The 21,855-nt window shown below is 36.5% G+C and overlaps 1 protein-coding gene across 1 annotated transcript in view; it reads left to right on the top strand.

The window, feature by feature from the left end:
- Positions 1–14,706, top strand: part of KCNH7 (potassium voltage-gated channel subfamily H member 7) — a 153,202-nt gene extending 138,496 nt beyond the window's left edge. The window contains exons 14-16 of the mRNA XM_039253434.1: positions 5,060–5,228; positions 12,612–12,804; positions 14,440–14,706. Of these exons, the coding sequence (XP_039109365.1) occupies positions 5,060–5,228; positions 12,612–12,804; positions 14,440–14,706 (629 nt within the window). The remainder of the gene's footprint in view (positions 1–5,059; positions 5,229–12,611; positions 12,805–14,439) is intronic.
- Positions 14,707–21,855: the final 7,149 nt, after the last annotated feature.

The following is a 21,855-nucleotide window of genomic DNA, read 5'->3' as shown; positions in this document are numbered from 1 at the left end:
TGACAGACCCCCACTAAGGCTCAGCTTGCTCCTTTGTTTTTTTAAGTTTATGTATTTATTTTGAAATGAGAGCAAGTGGGGGGGGGGCAGAGAGAGAGAAGGAGAGAGTGAATCTCAAGCAGGCTCTGCACTATCAGTGCAGACTTGGGGCTTGAACTCATGAACCTTAAGATCATGACCTGAGCTGAAAGTGAGTCAGACACTTTACTAACTGAGCCCCCCAGGTGCCCCAGCTTGCTCATCTGTCAAATACAATAACATGTGCTAACCAACAATAGTTGATTGTAATTTTTGAACAAGAAAACGTGGATAAATTACTTTCTCTGAAATAAAATCCCTAACTCTAAAATAAAATCCCTAACTCTGAAATAAAATCCCTAACTCAGTGCAGTATTGTCTCACAGATTTTATTTTCTAAACTTTTAATTACTGAACATATATAAAAAATGCTTATACAAATGGATATATAAAAAATGTAGAAATAAAGGATGCATAGCAAAAAAAATCAAAAGAATGTAACAGAAATAGAGGAAAAATAAGATGTTTCTGGCTCTGGCAGGATAGCAAAATTATGGCACCAGGTAAATAAATATTACCTATCATTGTCACCATTGTTTGAATTGACTATACCTAGCAACAATAGTTTTATTGAATTTAGGATGTTTAGGCTACATTTTCCCCCAGTTACTTTCCCTATCCTTTATCAAATCAGCTTTTGCCATGACCCCATGTTGAAGTAAGCTAAGAATATATGCAAATGTTCTCTGAAGAATTTAAAATCTTGATGAAGTGAATGAAAATAGTACCTCATTTATCACAATGGAAGAATGGAATATTAGATGTGATTACCAAATGTCCCATTTTAGTTATTTATGAAATAGGATTCTGGGAAGTACTAAAAATAGGAAAAGGTTGTATCATGGAAGTCAGAAGTTCTGAGCTTACTGAACCATCGTCTCTCTACTTCTCCAAAAGTCAGCATAATGTGGACTTGATTTTTTATAAAGTACTTTTTATTGTTTTCTTCTTGAGTTGTAGAGTCTCAAGTGGCAAATTATTAAAGATATATTTTTGGGACTTTATTTGACTTTATAATGACCCTTGCTGACAGTGAATCCTTGTGCCCTTCATCTTGTATTTTTCTTGTCCGCTTCTTCCAATTATTTTTAATTAGCTATTCTACCTGCATAATAAACTATTCTAACAAATAATCTTATTATCTACAGATTTTTAATTTTCAAAAATGTACAGTTCAATCCCTATTCAAATAATAAGTCCTTACCTTGAATGGAAATGCATAGCTAAATACTCATGCCAATTGAATAAAATAATTGATGTCCTATAGCATTGTGGTACATAGTTAGCCTGGTTAATTAATATGATCAACCAATGGAGAATTTTAAAACTTCATTCACTGCAAATTTTAGCCCTTAATGATTTCTTCAGGTGAAGTATCATGCAATGTATGAGAATTTGATTAATATGTAGGGTGTAGCTGTAACTGCTATAGTTTGAACTACTAAATCCCCACACATTTTACTTTTATCATCAGTAGGAAGTTCCATTTACTCACATTCCTGACACTTACCATGCCGAATCCAACAGAAGAGCACCTGTTGGCAAAACTAAGAAGAAAAAAAAAAGCAAATTATGTGGCCTCTGACCCTACTTAGATTGAGGCCAAAAGTTAACTCTAGAAATATTGTGTACCCAGAGCAAAGTGGAAGTTTACTTTCTGTTCATCCATTTCCAGAAATGCGTCTTGCAACTATAGCAACATTTTCCAAGGCAACCAGATTCTTCCTGAGCTATATTTAGAAAGTGTCTCCAAGGATGTTCATTTTGATTAAGACCACTAACCAGGATTTCCCCTTTGAACTTTTTTCTATGTTACTGTTAAAACAAGCTAATCGCGCATAGCCAGATTTTAATAAAGAAGTAAATTACAATTAAGGAAGCCCCTAGCTAATAGTTTACACTTTATTCATTTTTGCTGAGCAGATAATCAGTTTTTGTTCCTTGAGCAGTAAAGAAAAACATATAATCATACATAATTTATTGCATGTGATTCACCATTGTTATTTAAAAATAAATTTATTATACATGCTTTGAGAATGAAAGGGCTGTTAAGCACAGGCAGAAATTCTATACACTTTGTTGGCACAAAACTTCTGAACATAATATGTAACTTCCATCTTACCCATTTTTACTGTCTTCTGTAAAGATTCCTATGGTAGCCGCCTAGCAGGTACAGCAGTGGCATCACAAATCCCTTATTTGTGTGCTCTAAATGTTTGACCTTGCCACTCCAAAGTTGAAAAACTAATGTACTAAGACATTATATTATTGTTTTTCATTTTAAATAGAGTCACAAATCTGTGAATAATTAATGATACTTTTCAGTGAAAATCTGCTGATAGATTACCCAAAACTTCAGCACTGTCATTTTTCTATGTTCATTTTCATTTTGTTGTGTTTAGCAAAATATCAAAAGAAATTATATACTGTCCCTTTAACAGACAAAACAAAACACCAAAGATCTCATAACCTAAGGAAGCCTTAATCACAAAGAACCATTCTGGAATTCATAACAAGCTCTATGAGATCTATGAGCCATTTCAACAGAACATGGAACCCCGACCTTCTATTTTTCTAATGTTGTCTTTGAAGATGCTGATTCCTGGGGCACCTGAGTGGCTCAGTTGCTTAAGTGGCCAACCTTGGCTTAGGTCATGATCTCGTAGTTTGTGGGCTCGAGCCCTGCATCGGGCTCTGTGCTGACAGCTCAGAACCTGGAGCCTGCTTCAGATTCTGTATCTCCCTTTCTCTCTGCCACTCCCCCACTCCTGCTCTGTCTCTCTCAAAATAAAATAAACATAAAAAAATTTCTTTTGAAGCTGCTGATTCCTTTGATAGAGCTTCACCCAAATGAGGCAGCAATTGTAGGCACCTCATTAGAGAAATTTCTGTGTATTCAATGACAAAGAGATCATAACAGAAAAAAAGCCTGAAGAAAGAATACAGAGATTTTATCTGCTCCTTGAAGAGAGGAATGCTTCTCAGCTCTGTGATTGTACTTTAGGAGAAATTGCAGGAAAAGGACTACAAGAAGCCCTGCAAATCCTCTTCCCTATTTCTAGAATCATACCTAATCTTCCCAAATCGGTTACTTTCTGCCCAATTTTTTTTTAAATAGCTGAGGATATAAATTCCTTAACTTTACATAACTTTTGTCAGTGTTTAATCATAGCTAGTGTCCAAAAAAAAAAAAAGAAAAAGAAAAACGAAAAGTTTTTCTATCAAACCAAATCACTTTGTGTAATTCAAATCTATTTCCATGTGAAAATGAAGACCGGTTTTAAATACTCTTTTCCTCCTACCAGCCCTCGCAGGGGTGGGCTCTCCTCACAGCGAAAACACATCACTTCTTCTTTATCCCTGAAATAAACACCTAGCTCCACTCGTAATTTTTCATGGGTTTTATTTTCCAAACTTTTAATCATTTTATATGCTCTTATGTGGATATATAAAATGTAGAGGGTAAGAAATCAGAGCAAAGTCATCAAAATATATGATATAAATGAGAGGAAAAGTAGGATATTACATTTGTCTTCAGAAATTGATAACTCATAAGTTCCGATTGCAAGAGAAGCTGTAAATTAAAAGATTAATCAACAAATGAATCTCTGTATGAAAAACGATCTGAACCTTGCTACCACATTTTTCATGTGAGGGGCCTGTCTTCTTAACCTTTAATTCCTCCACATACAGCAGAGTGTCGAGAACATAACAGACACAGAGAGCACTTGAAAAGTGGACTTGAACAGATAAGCAGTATATTTCAGGTACAGAAACATAAAAATATTCTAAATGAAAGAGCCACAAGAAACCATATCGGAAATTAATGTGACTATAGGAAAGGACAGTGCAGAAGGAGCTACAAGGAAAGGTAAAAACGTGTCCGGGGACTGTAGGACATTTAACACCCTTGCCATCTTTAATGGCGACTCTACTTGAGTTGAGTTGGCCCAAGGGAATCCCCTTGAAGATCAGCACTTTTCCATGGATTTCTCCTTGGGCCCACTCTGAATCATACGGTATACTCATCCTGGGAGAACAGCCCTCAAAATCTTAAATGCAAAGCAAAGCAGTACAGGCATACCTCAGAGATAGTGCACGTTCCGCTCCAGGCTGCAAAACAGAGAATATCACAATGGAACAAATGAATTTTTTGGTTTCTTTGTTCACAATGTACTGTAGCCTATTTAATGTGCAATAGCCTTAGGTTTAAAAAATAATGTACGATCTCTTAATTAAAAAATACTGTGTTGCTAGGGCACCTGCATGGCTCAGTCGGCTAAGCATCAACTCTTGATCTCAGCTCAGGTCTTCATCTCAGGGTCGTGAATTCAAGCCTCATATTGGGCTCTGCACTGGGCGTGAAGCCTACTTTAAAAAAATGCTGTCTTGCTAAAAAATGCTGAACATTATCTGAGCTTTCAGCAAGCTGTATTCACTAAGTATAGTTCACCATAATAAATATAATAATGAAAAAGTTTGAAATATTGCAAAAATGACCCAAATGTGACACAGACACACGAAGTGAGCTAATGCTGTTGGAAAACTGATGCCCATAGACTTGCTCATCACAGAGTTGCTGCAACCCTTTGATTAATAAAAACCGGGGTCTATGAGGTACATCAAAGCAAAGTGCAACAAAACGAGGTGTGCCTAGACAAGCAAAATATGCTGTTTCCTCCCAAGTACAAGAGACCAAAATCATTGCTCTCTAATCAGAGACAAAATCATATTCAAAATTCATGACCTTTTGTATGTTCTTGTTCATATGGAAATGAACTGAGGAGGTGGCAGGCAGGGTGAGGATAGGGCTCAGCTACCAATTGGTTGTGGCCCCTGGACAGGTCCCGCATCACTCTCCTTCTCCATCTTCTCAGCTTCTACTCTGAGGTCCTTTCTCGTTTATCTTGTAGATGTCTCTGTATTCTCGATGCAAAGAGGCACCCAAAAAAGTTGACATCCATCTTGCTATTTCCTACAGATATGGCTGACACGAGGAGCTGGGAACAAGAAAATGCGCAGACTCAGGCTGATGAGTCTAGCCCCTCAGCACTGCAGCGAGCTGCCTGGGGGATCTCTGAAACTGAAAGTGACCTCACTTACGGGGAAGTGGAGCAAAGATTAGATTTGCTTCAAGAGCAACTTAACAGGTATAAGTAATGGCACCCAAACCCTTAGTTGGGTCTAGCTTTTGTCCTTGTAAATAGCAAATTCCTACTACCATAATCTCTTCTTTTCCATATATGCTTACTTATTTAAAATAAGACTAGAAGTTGACAGAATTAATAATCCTTGTTGCAAGGAGCATTTATTTAGAACACTTCATGCTTCTGGCAACAGAAATCCTATTTTTTTCTTTACTTGTCATAAAATTAGTATATCACCCACACCAGCTGCTGAAGAAAAATCCTTCCCCCCCCCTCAAAATAATTCATATTTAGCTTGTTTACTAACACCCTCTTTTAATCCTGCTTTTACACTTTTGGTTGTTTCTGGTAACTTAGTTATGTGTTATGTCATTTTTTTAAAGTATAGACAAAATTATTTAAACATTTAGTTATTCAGTCAACTTGTGAAAAATGTGATTGAATTAAAAATACCACAGAGCTGAAGCCCAGATCTTTTCCATTTTCCCTCCATCTTTGATTTATACCCTTTTGAGAGGACGGATAAATTTTGGTTTTAAGGTGAATGGAATTCCTTAACCCAAATCTGTGTGGATTTCTTAAAATCAAACTGGTCAGTAAGACTCAGAAAAAACAAAAACAAACATGAATGAGTATGATATCACTGCTTTAGTTGTGCTTCATGTGGGAACTGACCTTGATTCAAAGGTAGCCTCTGGAGACACCAGTCATAGACGGAAGGCTTCGTGGACCAAACTAAAATACTCAAATCACACAATTTACTAAATTAATGGAGAACAGACAATGAGAGATGAGGAAAGCTAGATAAGATCGTTAACACATTTCTAATAAGCGCAAGCATGGTAAAAGGAGCACGCTCCCCGAATCCTGATTTATGAAATGTTCCTGTATGCTGAATCATCTTTCCCTGACATGTGGTTACTAGGATGAGAATTGAGGTTTGCACAAAGCATCCACAGACCAAAAAAAAAAAAAAAAAAAAAAAAAAAAAATCCCAATGACACACATTTGCTCTGTCACAGAGATGTCAGGCTAGGTACGTTGGCCTCAGCTGTGGCTTTCCAGTTAGTCTGCTGAACAACCCTGTGTTTTATTTGCTTTCTGTAGGTAAAGCACATTGGAGCCAGAATGAGCCTATGCTATGTGTCACCACTGGATGGCCAAATTTGGGTGTGACAGTTGTCTGTCCCGATCTGACTTGAGAATAATTTGTTCTTTCTGTCTCTATCTCTATAAGCCATATTCTGGTTTGTTCCATCCTATTTCTATACTATCTTTGGCAGGTCTTACAGGTTACCTAACATGCTGTCTGTATTTACTACTTCTTATGAATTCTCTCCATGTTTAGCAACCTACTTACTCATTATCTATACTTAACACGTCCTATGAGTTCTGCGTATGCCACCTAAGCTACCGGTTTACTAACTACTAGCTTAATGTTTCCTATGTGGCTTATCCTTTATATCTTTTATTTTTTTTAATGTTTATGCCAGAAATGAATAGTGAGAAACAATACAGTAATCACATTAAAATGCATGTACACACCCATACATTGACATGAAAAATTAATTAGGAATTAACACAGACAAATAGAATTAGAAAATCTACAGATTTGTAAATTAAAATAAATTTGTTCATTTCAAACAAAAGTATGAAAATATGGCATGAGCAAAATATTTATTTTGTATTTGTCTCTTCATGGATTTTAACTGAATTTAAAACCTCCTGGTGCATAGGTCCATACACCATCCCCAAGTGCCAAATGCAAGTCTTATAAAATTGAAACGTATATGAGAACATTAGAACAGCTTATCATTTACTTAGAGTCAGCAATCTCTAATTCAAGTATAAGAACTTGCCATGGTAATACTTATTATTGGTCAGAGAAGCATATTTAGTGGCTTAATCAATATATATGCTGTTTTACTCTCCTTGCCATTTATACCAAGTCAGTGATCCTTTAGTCACAATGTATACAAAACTGTATACTGTACACGTATAAGACTTGATATGTGTGATCTCTGAACTTGAAATTTTTGATTCCTGTGACTTAGGGAAAGTAATTGTCCACGTCTGTACTGCCAGGACATAAAGTGTGTTCAATTTGTTGAGGGGATATAAAAGTGAGTGAATGAATGGGTGAATTGACAGGGACAGCAGTGATTTCTTTAGCAAAATATTCGCAGTTAGCCTCAATTAAAGTTGTAGCTCTGCTACTTAGCTATGCACAGGCTTTATGGTTCTCTAGCCTCAGCTTCTATCTTTGACTCATACATGCCTACAATGGTGTTTGAAGACTAAGATATGATGTGTGGAAACTATATACACTACACTAGGAGGGGCTCTATTAGCAGCTAGGTAAAATCTGATGAACAACGAACTTCTATTATTGGTGTTCCTCTGAGTGTCTTCTCCTACTTTACATGTACTTCTTTTAGTCCTTTCTTTGGGATTAAAATTAAGATTTTAGGATCCCTTTGTTACCTTTTCAGGGATACCAATCATTGCTACTAACAGAAGTCAAAGATTACTGAAAATATATGTTTTCAGTATGTCCCAGGGCTAAAAAGTGTAAACTCTTAAGGGCACATTCGTGCCTGAAGCGTCTGATTTCCAGTCGCCCATTAGTAATAATAATTGTTATTGTTATTTTATTACATTAGTTATTATGATTAGTATATGAAACTTTTCATCTCTAAAGTACAATTAAGTTTCTCCTGGGGCCTCTGGGTAGCTCAACAGGTTAAGCATCCGACTATTGATTTCAGCTCAGGTCATGATCTCACGGTTCATGAGATCAAACCTCACATCAGGCTCTGCCTTAACAGCTTGGAGCCTGCTTAGGATTCTCTCTCTCTCTCTCTCTCTCTCTCTCTCTCTCTCTCTCCCCCTCTCCCTATCCCTCTCCCTCTCCCCCATTCGTGCATGCATGTATGTGCACTCTTTGTATTTTCATCCCAAAATAAACATATTTTTTTAAAAAATCTCTCGACATCTCTTTTGACATAGTCACAGCATCTGTATGCCCTTTGATATACTTCTCATTTTGACTTACTTCTCTTTTTCTCCAATATTTTCACAAACATTTTATGGCCTAACTCAGCGTAGCGCTTTTGGATTTAAAATCCAAAACATTACATTTTTACTGCACTGACATCTCCAACGTCTTTCCTCCACTTTACCCTAGAAGGCAAAAGTATAAAGAACAAGTTTGAAGAGGATAACTCAGTTCAAACTTCGACTTCACAGAGTGAGAATCCTGGGACATTTTCTGGAGTCAGATCTGCCCTATTTAGCTTCAGCATTCCGTTCAAATGTGGAACTGTGAATCACAACCCCATTTGTCTCATTCAAATATTCATATTAAGTAAACTATGCAATAAGAACAGATATAAATGGTCTATCTTGAATCAACTTTGCTGCTGCTGCTTTTCTGCTTTAATGACCATTAAGCTATATGTAGGGTTAAAGGTTTACACAAGAAGGATTCTTACATATTTATATATTATATCTACAGATATACATATTTAGGGCAAGAGCACTTGACCTTAAAACAGGGCTTCTCAGACTTTAAGGTGAATTGGAATTGCCTGGGGATCTTGTTAAGATGCAGATTCTAAGTCCCATAGGTCTAGAATTCCATTCTAACAAGCTCCCAGCTTTGACCACGCTACAGGTAGGGAGGCCCTAGAGCATGTAAAAGCTTTGAATAATGATTTCATGTCTTACAGATCATCCAGAGCAATTTACGTGTGTGCCTTTATATGGCATAGAGCCTGTGCTTCACCTAGTGTTACACTTATTGATGCACTTCCTTCTTTTTTCCTTGCTATGTGGTCAGCTCCTTTCAGCACCATAGGTCAGATTCTACATATATCATCATCAAGTTCTCCCCCCATCTTCCTGCCCAACACCGTGCCTGGTGTATTGAGGATCTTTAAATAAGTAAATGAATGCATTTACTTTACATGGCTGAATAGCTATGTTGATGTAGGAGAAGAAAAAAATATTTTTCCCTCTACCCTTTGAAGTTCTTGGCTGAGACCCCTGTGATTAAAGACAGATTAACAAGAGAAAACAAATAAGTTTATGGAACACATTTCCTCCTATAAACATGGGAGATATACAGAGGAAAATGAGTAACTCCCCAAGGTTGCTTAGAGTCCAGGATTACACACCATCTTGATAAAGGAAAGGGTAGGGGGATGTAGGCCTCTTAGAGGAGAGTAAATGATTTTTAGGAAAGGAAAATGGATACTTAGAAGAGGTAGAAGATATGATAGTTTGTGACAAAATTTGTCTGAGGGTGGTGTCAACTTCCAGTCTCCTCTCTTGTGACAAGAGCCAATGTTCTCTTGCTGACGAAACACCAGGGGAGGGAATTTATCACAAGTGAGTTCCTTTTGGAGGCTCTGCTTTCAGGAAGATGAGGGAAGTTGAGAGAAAGCCTCTGTCTGCATTTGATGTTTCTCATGTGCCTACCACTCACATAATCAATATGCCACAATGGCATGTTTTGGTATCCTTCACTGACAAAAAAAGAAAAAAAGTTTTAAAACTGGGTTATAGACTGGGTGGTTTATAAACAACAGAGATTTATTTCTCACAGTACAGGAGACTGGGAAGTCCAAGATCAAAGTACCAGCAGATTCGGTGTCTGGTGAGGTTGGTTTTCTGATTCATAGATGACTGTCTTCTCAGGGTGTGCTCTTATGGTGAAAGGTAGAAGGACAGAAGCTCTCTGGAGTCTCTTTTATAAGGACACTAATCCCACTCATGAGAGTGCCATCCTTATGACCTAATCACCTCCCAAATACCCTACCTCCTAATAACATCACATTGGGGATTAAGATTTTAACATATGAATTTTGGGTATATAAACATTTGAGCCATTGCACTGAACTACTCAAAATATCAGATAACCAGATAATAAAACAAAACTAAGTATTCTAAATTACTGCAGGAAGAGAGACTGCTATCTTGACAGAATCTAATCTCTGAAGGGTAAGTAAGAAGCAGGATATTTATAGGACTTTGGAATCTGGGCCCTTCAAGGTTGGGAACTAATTGGAATTGGGCTAAGTTCATGCTGTTATAGTTCAGGACTGAGGGACACAGTGAGGTGAAGATCTTCAAGCAAATGCAAGCAAATTAAATCTGTTTGATATGCAAGTCATTTGTTTAGATGAGCAGACGGTTGTCTCCAGTGAGTTGGTGTATAGAAATTTCCTGAAGAAGTGATGTTTTTTATTTATATTCAGTCTTATTTTTTCCAGGCAAGTTTTCTCAGAACAAACAACAAAGTCATGTTGACAGAAGTGATCCACACAGTCTCAGTTCTCACCCTGCACCTGCTACTTCGGATGCACAGGGAGCTCTTACATGCACGAGTCCCACTTACAGTAGCACCTTGCCATTATTGAAGCCCCACCTTCCAACAGATTTCTCCCTCATGGAGACTATTCAGATAGAATGATATTAAGACCACGTTTCTCAGAGACCATTGCTGTTTGATAAAGGTTTCATGGGAACCTCAAAAACATTATCATTTTTTATTCTCTATTGCATTTTGAATCCCATTTGTTGAAAGTTTTATTCCACCCCCACCTCCAAGTCCGTTTAAAGTCAATGGAATAAATACTGTGTAAGCTACTCACTAAATGTTAAAGGCTATTAATGATGGGATACGTCTGCACAGAAATATTTATGATGAAGTCTGAATGTAGAATTTTCTTTGGGGGTGCAGAGGAGGAAGAAATGAATTCTGAATGAGTCAAATAAGGAAGGAGTTTTGGGTGCAGATAAAATTTGAACCGGAGCTTGAGAAATGAAAGGGAAAATTGATGTAGGACAACAAAATAATGAGTCTGCTCCAGTTAGTTGGCACCATAACGAAATAGATCAGACCCATAGGTAACAAGTAGATAAATAAACTGGTCCATAACTCATTTTTTTCCTCATTTCAGTGTGTGGTTTTGACATTTGTGAGCTACAATCATGTATAATTTATAGCTTTTGGTTTGGAACACAGGAAGCTATATGGCTAAGTATACCAAGTATAGAAAACTTGTAAGAATGATGTTATTATGATTCTCTGAAGGAAGATCTATAGTGGCAGGATTAAGAAGTAAAAAGAAAAAAAATAACATTTTCTTAAACCAGAGGCTAAGGTCTCTCCACTTCAAATGTCAAAAATACAGCATATATATAATTGGGCAAAATTAGTTCTATGATTTTAAAATTTAAGATTTACCATCTCTTTGCATCTTTCATTCAGAGACAAAATAGCACAAATAAGAGTTAAAGTTTTCTAAAGAAGCATGCAGTCCAAATTTTCTGTTCTTATGCCCACAAACTTTCCTTTTTTAAAGTGCTGTTAACACATGCAAAAAAAGGAAATTAGTCCTATTGTATTTTGCTATTTTCCTTTGAATTTTAATTTAAAATGAGAATGAAATTAACAGGCCAGTTGGATCCTTGTGAGCTTTGGGGGAAAAAAAACATCACAGTGGCATCTTGCAATCCAGATGGGTCATAGAAGCAAGTGAACTTGTACATTTGGTCTGTTTCTTAAATGCCAAAGCCCTGGAATTGTAGATGGGAAAGGAATTTAGCATCTAACAACAATTTAACAATAAAGAATACAATGGGAGTGTCTGGTAGCTTGGTTGATTAAGTGTCGGACTTCAGCTCAGGTCATGATCTCACAGTCCAGGAGTTTGAGCCCCACATAGGGCTCTGTGCTGACAGCTTGAAGCCTGGAGCCTGCTTTGGATTCTATGTCTCCCTTTCTCTCAGCCCCTTGCTTACTCACACTTTTTTCTTTCTGTCTGTCTCTCTCTCTCTCAAAAATAAACTAAAAAAAATGTTTTTTTAAAAAATGCAATGAATAACATGCAATACTGTGAATAGGAGAGAAGCAAAATAAAGGTAAACTTGAAACACATAAGAAATTACACGATTGTTGCAGCTATGAAAGAAATGTGCTGTCAAATCCATATTTAAAGAGTAAACAATAGTTCTCAAGAAACTGAGCAAAGCCTGATTTTAAAAAAAAAGCAAAGAAAATTTTCATTAAAAATAGATTCTCGATATGTTTTACATTTGAAATCAATAAAGGTTGGTAAAAATGTAGTCTCTTTCAATTCAACTGCTTTTCCATGAAGATCTTATTAAAGAAGCAGGATAGCAAGGGTGTTTATCAGAACTAGTGGAACACAGAAAGTGAGCATCAGCCAGGAGAAAATCTCCATGCTCCCTCTCCTGTCCTTCTTGTTTAAAGCAGGGCCATTATTCTGTTTGTTGGTGGTGCTGAATTTTTTTCAAATGCTTGGCAATCCTGGACTCTTTTAGGACTGTCTTCCCCCACTTGTGTCTGTCCTGCAGACTTGAATCCCAAATGACCGCTGACATCCAGACCATCTTACAGTTGCTGCAGAAACAAACCACGGTGGTTCCGCCCGCCTACAGTATGGTAACTGCCGGAGCCGAGTATCAGAGACCAGTCATCCGCCTGATGAGAACCAGCCATCCAGCTGCATCCATCAAGACTGACCGAAGTTTCAGTCCTTCCTCACAAGTAAGTACCGATGCTGTACAAAAAGTATCTCGCTAGGTGTGTTTCTGGGAAGCATGTGAGTCAGAGGTGCTATGGGAAAATAAGGGTCTCATCCCCATCTGTTTTTGTTCCATTAAATTTCTGGGCCTAGCCCCTGGAACTTGAATTTAAACCAGCTCCCTGCTAATTGTTATGTTCATTTCAAGTTTGAGAACAGTGGACCTCAATGATTTTAAAACCCTAGCAATTTTTTTTCCTAAGAAAAAGTTCTTTTCGAGATTCAATCTGCTCAAGTTTATAGATGGTAGAGATTTGAAAGCTGTAGCCCTGGGTCCCAAAAGCACTTCAAAGAATGGTCTGTAATTTACTGTGGTGACAAGAGGCACTCTTGGGAAGGACGGAAGGAAGGAAGGGGAGGAGAAAGAGCTGTCCAAAGAGGATCTGAGGTTCCAGTGAGATCAGACTAGTAATCTCATTTGTGCCTCATCGCCAGAGATCTCTAAACTTTTCTCATCTCCATGATAGTAAGAGGAGTAATGTGAAAGTGTCCTATATCTTGCCCTTGAAGACGTCTAAGGTCTTTTTTAAAATAAAAATAAAAAATGTTTATTTATTTTGAGAGGGAGAGAGAGGGAAGGGCAGAGAGCGAGAGCGAGAGCGAGAGAGCACGCGCGCGCGCGAGAATCCCAAGCAGGCTCCCCACTGTCAGCAAAGAGCCCCACTCAGGGTGTGATCTCACAAACTGTGAGATCATGACCAGAGTTGCCAGCAAGAGTTGGATGCTTAACCGACTGAGCCACCCAGATGCCCCTGAAGACCTCTAAGGCCTTTTGACTTATGTTAATATGAAAGGTCTAACTCCCTTAGAATTCTGCTTGGGAAATTATTCTTAATTACTTAAGCCCAATAGCCAAAGTGACCAGAAGGAAGGTGGGCCCAAGAGCAGATTTACAGAACAGTCTTGTAAAACTTTTTTAGAAGTTTGGAAATTTAGTGCAAAATGTTACAGGAAATGAAACTATGTTAATAACAGGGAATGATGTGCAGAAGGAAAACAATGAAATCTTTCTGAAATATGAAAGTAGAAATTTATTTATCCTTAGCTAGTTCTGAATGTCTCATATCTTGCCAAATCGTGTACTTTGTTCTTTGTTTTCAGTGGATTTGAGTAATATTTTCTAACCAAGGATGGGTGATTTTCCTTCGTTTTTGTTTTGCTTTGTTTTGTTTCTCTCCTCCTTACACAGTCTACTCAACCAAATGACCCACATTTTGGATCCTGGTTTTACCTTGAATTTTGAATTAAAACTCATCTGGATAAAACACAATATTAAATTGTGTGTGTGTGTGTGTATGTATGTATGTATGTATCTATGTATCTATGTATGTATGTAGGTATCTGTCTATCTGTAGGAATCTGATCTGGCTTCAGTGCAAAATTAAAGTTCCTACAATGGTTGTTTAGGATAAATTAATGCCCAACCTCCAATGCTTTGATCCATCTTTGGGAGGGAAAGTTTGGCTAATACCACTAATCAAATATAGATTAATGGGGAAATAAAATGTACTTAGATTTCGTGAGTGTAATTTTAGAAGTCTGTCCAAATGAATGATAAAAAAAAAAACAAAAAACATATTTTCTTGTCTTTCTCTCAGTGTCCTGAATTTCTAGACCTTGAAAAATCTAAACTTAAATCCAAAGAATCCCTCTCAAGTGGGGTGCATCTGAACACAGCTTCAGAAGACAACTTGACTTCACTTTTAAAACAAGACAGTGATCTCTCTTTAGAGCTTCACCCGCGGCAAAGAAAAACTTACCTTCATCCAATTAGGCATCCTTCTTTGACAGATTCATCCCTAAGCACTGTAGGAATCTTGGGTCTTCATAGGCATGTTTCTGATCCTGGTCTTCCAGGGAAATAATCATTTTGTACTATTTACTCCACATACAATGTAAGTGCTTTTAATGGCTGTTTTCTTTTTTTGTATTTAAATCCTCTCTACTTGACTCAGGGTCTCACAAGGTACCATTATATGCAAAAGTACTGTATATTTTCCTAAATTGAAGCTTGTAAGGTAAAATTGAGCAATTAGGATGTAAATATATATATGAACTCTTTTGTTCCAAATGTTAAAACTGCCAGCATCTCAAGGCATCTTATTTTATTTTTATTTTTTTTTAATCATGTGCATGTTAGGAAACTCCAATTTCTCTTGCATGGAGACTCCTACTTACTACTTTTACTAAACCAGTACTTTGTTATGAAAATGCCTTCCAAGCAAGTGAGAAACCAAGGGATAACATTGTTCATGGAAGCAAATCAGATGATCCTAAACTCATGGAAGTTCCAGGGGTAGAAAGGGAACTTGAGTCACTCTGAGAACAGATACCCTTCTGTTCTGAGAGGTTTATCATTAATTACATTCATTTCACCACACTGAAAAAAAAATAGTTTTAGAGTTCTAAATCTTTGACCATGTTGGGTGTCATCTCCAAATACATGAATATAGGCCAGCTTTAATGAGGACAAAAAGGACTTTCTACTTAAAATTCTGTCTCTAAGTGCATTTACAAACTACCTAAAATATCTCTCACTGGCACATTTCCTTGAATATTTAGAAACAAGTAGAAACAAGGTTTTGTTTTTTTGGTTTTTTTTGAGGAGGGGGAAGGGAGTCTTCTCAAGAACTGACAAGGTGTGACTGACACAAACGAATATCCACAGCTTTCCTGATTCATATATTAGGGCAATCCTGAATTGGATCGAAAGAGTGGACACACATAGTTCTTTTTTAAAAATGTGCAACTCCGTGGATTTGTATGGCAAAACTAGCTCCCATTTAAGAATATTTTGTTCCACGGTTTTCGATTTAATACCAGCTGTGGAAAAACAATGTACTTGTACCTGCCTGTAAAGGAAATGAACACACCAGCAGTAAAATTTGTTTTGTTCAGCGACTCAAACACATATGCTAATCAAAGATTAAATGAAAATGTATTCTGTATGGATTGGGCTGAATTTGGACCCCAGAATATCAGAACATACAACGGAATATATTTTAGTATCTTCAACTGTTAGACTTTTTTGGAGGGAGAACGGTATGCTTCTCATAAAATCAGGAGACAGAGAATACTGCAAGTTAAGATTCTGATTTGTCCCTTATTAGTTAAATTTTATTTTTCAATTCCTTTGAGTATAATCTTAAACTTATTATGGCCTGATCTATTATACCCTTTCCTTCTGAACAAAAGCTTGAAATTTTTTTGCAAGTTTCTTCATTCTTTAATAGTTCTTACACTCAGATATATTTTTAAAGAAATATTATATCTGTGCACATTATTAAATGGATTTGTTTCCATTTCTCCAAGATAGAAATGTGATCTATTGACTTACTTTTACCTTTGACATGATTGGTTTCAAATCCAAGCAATTCCTTTAAATTTACAAAGCTATTTCACTATTTAAAGTGTGATTAAAGTGACCTTAAGTTGCCCTTTATATATTTTTAAATGGTCACATGTGTGGGAGGCAGTCTGTAGGCATGAACATACTCTTAGCCCTGAAAAATATTTGAAAAAAGAAAAAATGAGAGGTCAAGCATATATGGCAAAATGACTAGTCAATTCAATAAAAAACAGAACAAGTTTAACCAGCTTCCCAAACCGCTTGGTGTGATGCAGATACAAACTTAGGGACTAAGTCATGTTTTCCTTCCTACATCCAAAAACATTTTTGGGTGCCTAGCTGGGGGAGGGAAATGGCTAACTTTGATTTGGAGGACTATTTAAGGATTTTATACACATATTTAGGCACATTTTTGCAGCTGCAACACATTGCCAGCCTAAACTCCAGGGAAATTCAGAATGAATTCACCAGAGACTGTCATTTATAGAGAGTGAGGCTTTAGCAGGTAAGGAATTTAGATCTGATTGATTAGTGGATGCTTCCGCTGCAACATTTGGTGGGACATGCATAAAATCCAGCCTTCCCCATAAAGCCTCTATATACTTCTTTATAAAAACTGAGTATGAAAAAAATAAATAAAAACTGTGCATGAAAGAATGGAAAGTTGGAGGAGAGTCTACAAGCATCCAGTTTGTTTCAATCCTAGCATAAGACAAATGATCTTCCTCTTAATTCCTTGACATAAAAGAATTGCTTGATATTAAAATCTAAGTCTCAGACAATTGGACAGGGTTAAGAAGGTCCCCTCTTATAGGATATTAGCTTAACCAGAGCCTGAACAATTTAAAGGTGGTTAGTGAGACAGGATGTCAGAGACTCTGTAGTTAAAATTACTTAGAGATGACCAAAGCAATTATCTTAATTTACAAAATCCATCCTTATTCCAGCCAAAGATCCAGTGCCTAAAATCACCGGTCATGTTTGCTGTGGCCAACAGTCTGACCCCTCCGTGTGGGGATCCTGATGAGAGGCAGGGTAGACTGCCCCCAGCCAGTCATGGGAGTAGAGCATTGCTCTCCTTCTAGGTAATTCGAAGCACTAATAGAACTCCTTAGGCTTTCCACTTAAAAATCATGTGACCTGGTTCCCAGGCCTAAATAAAATTCCATCTAAAATCTAAAGTTTATCTGAGTGAGATGTTTTCTGGCTGTTATTAACTGCTGGGCAGAGGGTTGGAAGTATCATTTTACCTTAGAGCGGAGTCCCATATTCTAATTAGCTGATAAGGAAAACTAGGAAATGAAAAATGTTGAAGCAATGTTCTTGCAGGATTTTTAAATTAAAAATCATTGCTTCACCAGACAGGGGCAAATGTGAGACAGCCACCTTCTTAAGTCCATGGTAGTGGATTGGTCATCAGAGATGAATTTTCCCACTCTTCCAGTCGGATATGGATATGGAAACCACATCAGGGCCTAGCGGCATTTGGTGTGAGATTGAATATGTGCATTTGACTGTTGAGTATAGGTCCCTTTGGAGATTTAACTTTACCAGTTCCAAAAATGCCTAAAAGGACAACATCCTTAACCAGATATTATTTAAAAACCCCTCATATATTACCAAAGGATAAAATTTATTACCTCATCGGCATACCTAAAACAATCACTCTAACAGGAAAACCTTTCCTTTGAAGGCTTTTCATGATTTAAAAAAAAAAAAAAGGAATGTGGGAGATCTAGTTATTAAGAATGAATCGCAACACTAACTTAGAACATAGTAGTCTTTAAGTTGCTTATCCCTGGTTTAAACCAAAAGCAGATCACTGTATCTGAGTAGATTCTTTACTACATTCAAAATTTTTATAAATTACAAAAAAATTCAGATCTTGATACATTTCTAATCCTATTTTTGCATGATAGATAAATGTGTCTATCATATAAGTTCAGAGGCACTTGGAAAACAAGATGATGATGTCCTCATGTGTAAGCATAGAATTAGCAGTAGTAAAACACCTAAGGATCCTGTTAGAAATGGATATTCTTAGGCTCCACCCAGACCTACGGACTCAGAAACTCTGGAGGCGGAACCCAGCAGTCGTCTTTTAACAAGCCCTCTTCTTTATGATCTCGATAAATACAAGAACTTCGAGAATCACTGACGTAGAGATGGGCTCTGCAGTCAGACCAACATGGTCTCAGGAGGAGTTCTCTCATGAATAGCTGTGTGACCCTGACCAATATAATTAGCCTGAGTCATTTTCCTCAATTTGTAAAGATGAGATAATGGTACCTGCCTCAACGAAGCTTGAGGAAGAAATGAGATAGCATATAGTAAAGTGCCTGGCACACAGTAGGTACCCCTCAAATGCTAGATTCTTTGATTCTCATCCAGGACCATGATATTAAAAACAATCAGGAAAACAAATAATTTTCCACAATATAGCTTTTCTGTAATGTGCTGTGCCTCCAGCTAAAGTCATTAACAAGACTGATGGTTTTGATCCAGAAAACCCAAGGGTAGCTATTGTTTTCTCTAATTGAATTTTGCACTATCAGGTTTTTAGTTTTAAAGAATACTTACTATTTATAATGATAGCAAGAGTATGAATGTCATTGCTACAAACCTGTCTTCTCTGAATCAGTGCCCAGGTAGGTCACTCCTAAAAAGTGGTCTGTAAAGACTGGCTCACTGGGGAAGCCCCTCTTTAGATCCACGATATAGTCCCCAGGTGGATATTTGAAACTGCATTTTGCAAATACAGTTTTGAAAGAAAATACACTTTCTATTTTTTCAGAAAGTAGAATTTATATTTGTAGTGGTTCTTTGCAGGCATCTAGGCCCTCACCACCAGGCACAGATACAGACAGACTGCCCAAGTCTAGTGTGCAATGCTAGAAAAGGCAGGAGACTCAGTAAACCTGAATGAAAATCCTACTGTCTCCACTTTTCAGACAAACCCTCAGTGAGCCCCAGTAGCGAACATTATAAAGTCAGTATCTTAAATATCTTGAGGAGTGTTAGGGAGCCTCTGAAGGATGCATATGGAAGTGCTTTGTAAACCACAAAGCACTGTGTAACTATAAGCTCCTTATAATTGACTCGTGCATCATCACAAATACTGTGTCATTATGGTGGCAGTGCTGTAGGACAACCTAGGTCTTCTGAAAACCTTCCATGGGCCTTCCCCCTACCCAACACTGACAGTATTCCCACTCTGACAAAAATCTATCCAGTGATTCTCACATGGCTCTCAAAGATCCATTTACTCAGAATAGAAGTCCACCAGTTTTAGGGAACTGCTATAGCATCCCCGTATTTGTCAAAAATTATCTCTGTCCAACATCCACAGAATTATATATTTGCATTGTGATTGTTTTCTAGGTATGCGATAGCTTCCCCTCTACCCCCTCACTTCTTAAGTGATCTCATTCAAGGCTGCTGTCTCTGCATTCCACTTAACTTACAACAAAGTGATGTTAATATTTTAAAAACTAAAAGGATGTTTTAAAATGCTTTGTCAAGTATTAGTTGTTGTGACTGATCCGTGCCCAACCTTGGAATATTACATGTTCTGTAGTACAAATACACTTTGCTCTAAGAGTATACAATACAGAAAATTCACAGAAGACATGAATTATTAATAATTGACAGCATGAAAAGAAATTATCACAAGGCTTATTTATATAAACTATTAAGCGGAGGTTGAGAGAAATAACTAACAAGAAGTTTTTTAAAACTATTACATTATCACTATGAATAGGATAAAACATCTGTAGGAATGCAATGTTAAGAACACAGAACCATACGATCAACTGACCGATTTCACTGTTTTAGCAATCATAATCAAACTTTTAAATGAGTAGCAAGTATTAGGGAAATGCTCCCAATAAAATATTTTTATTGTGAGAAGTGGCAAAATTAACATGATTATTCTTGAAAAGCTAATGTCAAAGGTTAGTTGAATTCCTAACTTGTAGTCATGAAATCATGACACTTGGGGCTCATTAATTAATTTATACTTTGAGAGATACAAAATAATTTGGTACAACTATGGTTTTAAAGCACTCTATGTTTATTTAACCTTCATTTTTGGTACTTTCCCTGGTATGTATCATAATCACACCTGTTAGCACTTAAATCATATACTTTTTGTGCTGACATTCTATTAAGTATTTTGAGCATAAGTAAGAAAATTCCATACCATTTCAGCATCCTCATTTATTTAGGAGTAAAATTTAAGGATTGGCATCTCATATTTACCTCCTCCACAGTCTCTTCAGATGATGCAATGTTATAATAACATTGAAATTATATGGCACCCTTTTTCCAAATACTAAAAATATAAAAACACCAAGAAATTCCTAGTTTTCACCTCCTGGGCACCTATTGATTTTAATTAGACACATTACTCTTTTCAGCTGAAATTTGCTTTCTATGATTTTGATAGAAAACTATATTATCAGAATGTCTGCCAGTTAAATAATACATTTCAAAAAATAATGTATGTAATCATTTGAAAATGTCAGTCATCTGATATAAAGAAGTTCACTCACATTGGTTAAGTAGTAAGTACCTTGGAATGCTTTAAATGTAATGAAACAATCTACCAAAACACATACTTTTTCCTAGTCTTTATGCACATAATGTAGCATGAAATCATGATGCTTTTGAAATACTCTGTGCAGAAATATTTATTTTTTAGCAAATATTTTCTTCAAAGATCGGTATGTGGTATTGACAGTGTAATCTACTTGCACAACTAGTTTTGCAATAATCTACAAATAACTGTAAATAAGAAAAATGTAAATTTCATGTAAAAATGGTTGCAGATTTTTGGTAGCTAAAAGTGTACAAGTTGTATTGAAAATATAGTATATATACATAATTTAAGAACGAAGCATATAATTTCTGATCTATTTATACATGAAAATTCAAGAATTTGTAAAAGAAATTATTTTGGGGAAAAAGAAAGTAAATCTCATTAGCTAGCTTTTATTAGAGAAGCCAACTATTTCCAACATTTTACTAGATACAGTGCTAGATATAGGCATGGTGGTGCTGATGTATTTCATGAAGTCACATAATTGCAACAGTGCTACTACAGTTTTACGGAGTTCACTGGGACACCAGTAAACTGGACTGAGTGGTAAAAGCATTACATCTGAAATTAAAGAAACATAAAAACATTTCACTTATTATTAACTGTGAAGAACACAGCGGTAATTTACTAAAACATTTACTGTTTCATTACTTACAATTTCTGATAACTAAGCAGGCTTCAAATTACATGGGACACAAATTTTTGTATAATGAATGGATGATTCATTTACTTTCATCAAGAATGAGAATATCCAGGTAACATTATTTTCATTTGCCTATGTTTCATATATCCTAATTCCTCCCTTAGGACCGTTCATCTGTTATTTAAGAAAAAGAATCTATCTTCAGAGAAATCTTTTCAGTCAAATTAGTTGGTCATAATGTGGCATTTTCTAAGCGAAGGATTATTTACTCTGTTTCGTGGTTTAGACTCTCCACCATTCATTTTTTTTTTGGCTTAAGAAGCCAAGAGAACACTTCACTATTTAATAAATGAAAAACCAAATTGAATATAGATTAGCAGAAAGCAACATATCGGTATCTTTAAGTGAGGCTGATTAGAAAA

This window comes from Hyaena hyaena, unplaced genomic scaffold, assembly GCF_003009895.1.
Source record: "Hyaena hyaena isolate Hyena2069 unplaced genomic scaffold, ASM300989v1 scaffold_450, whole genome shotgun sequence".
Classification (NCBI taxonomy): Eukaryota; Metazoa; Chordata; class Mammalia; order Carnivora; family Hyaenidae; genus Hyaena; species Hyaena hyaena.
This window is presented reverse-complemented; position numbering and strand designations above follow the sequence as displayed.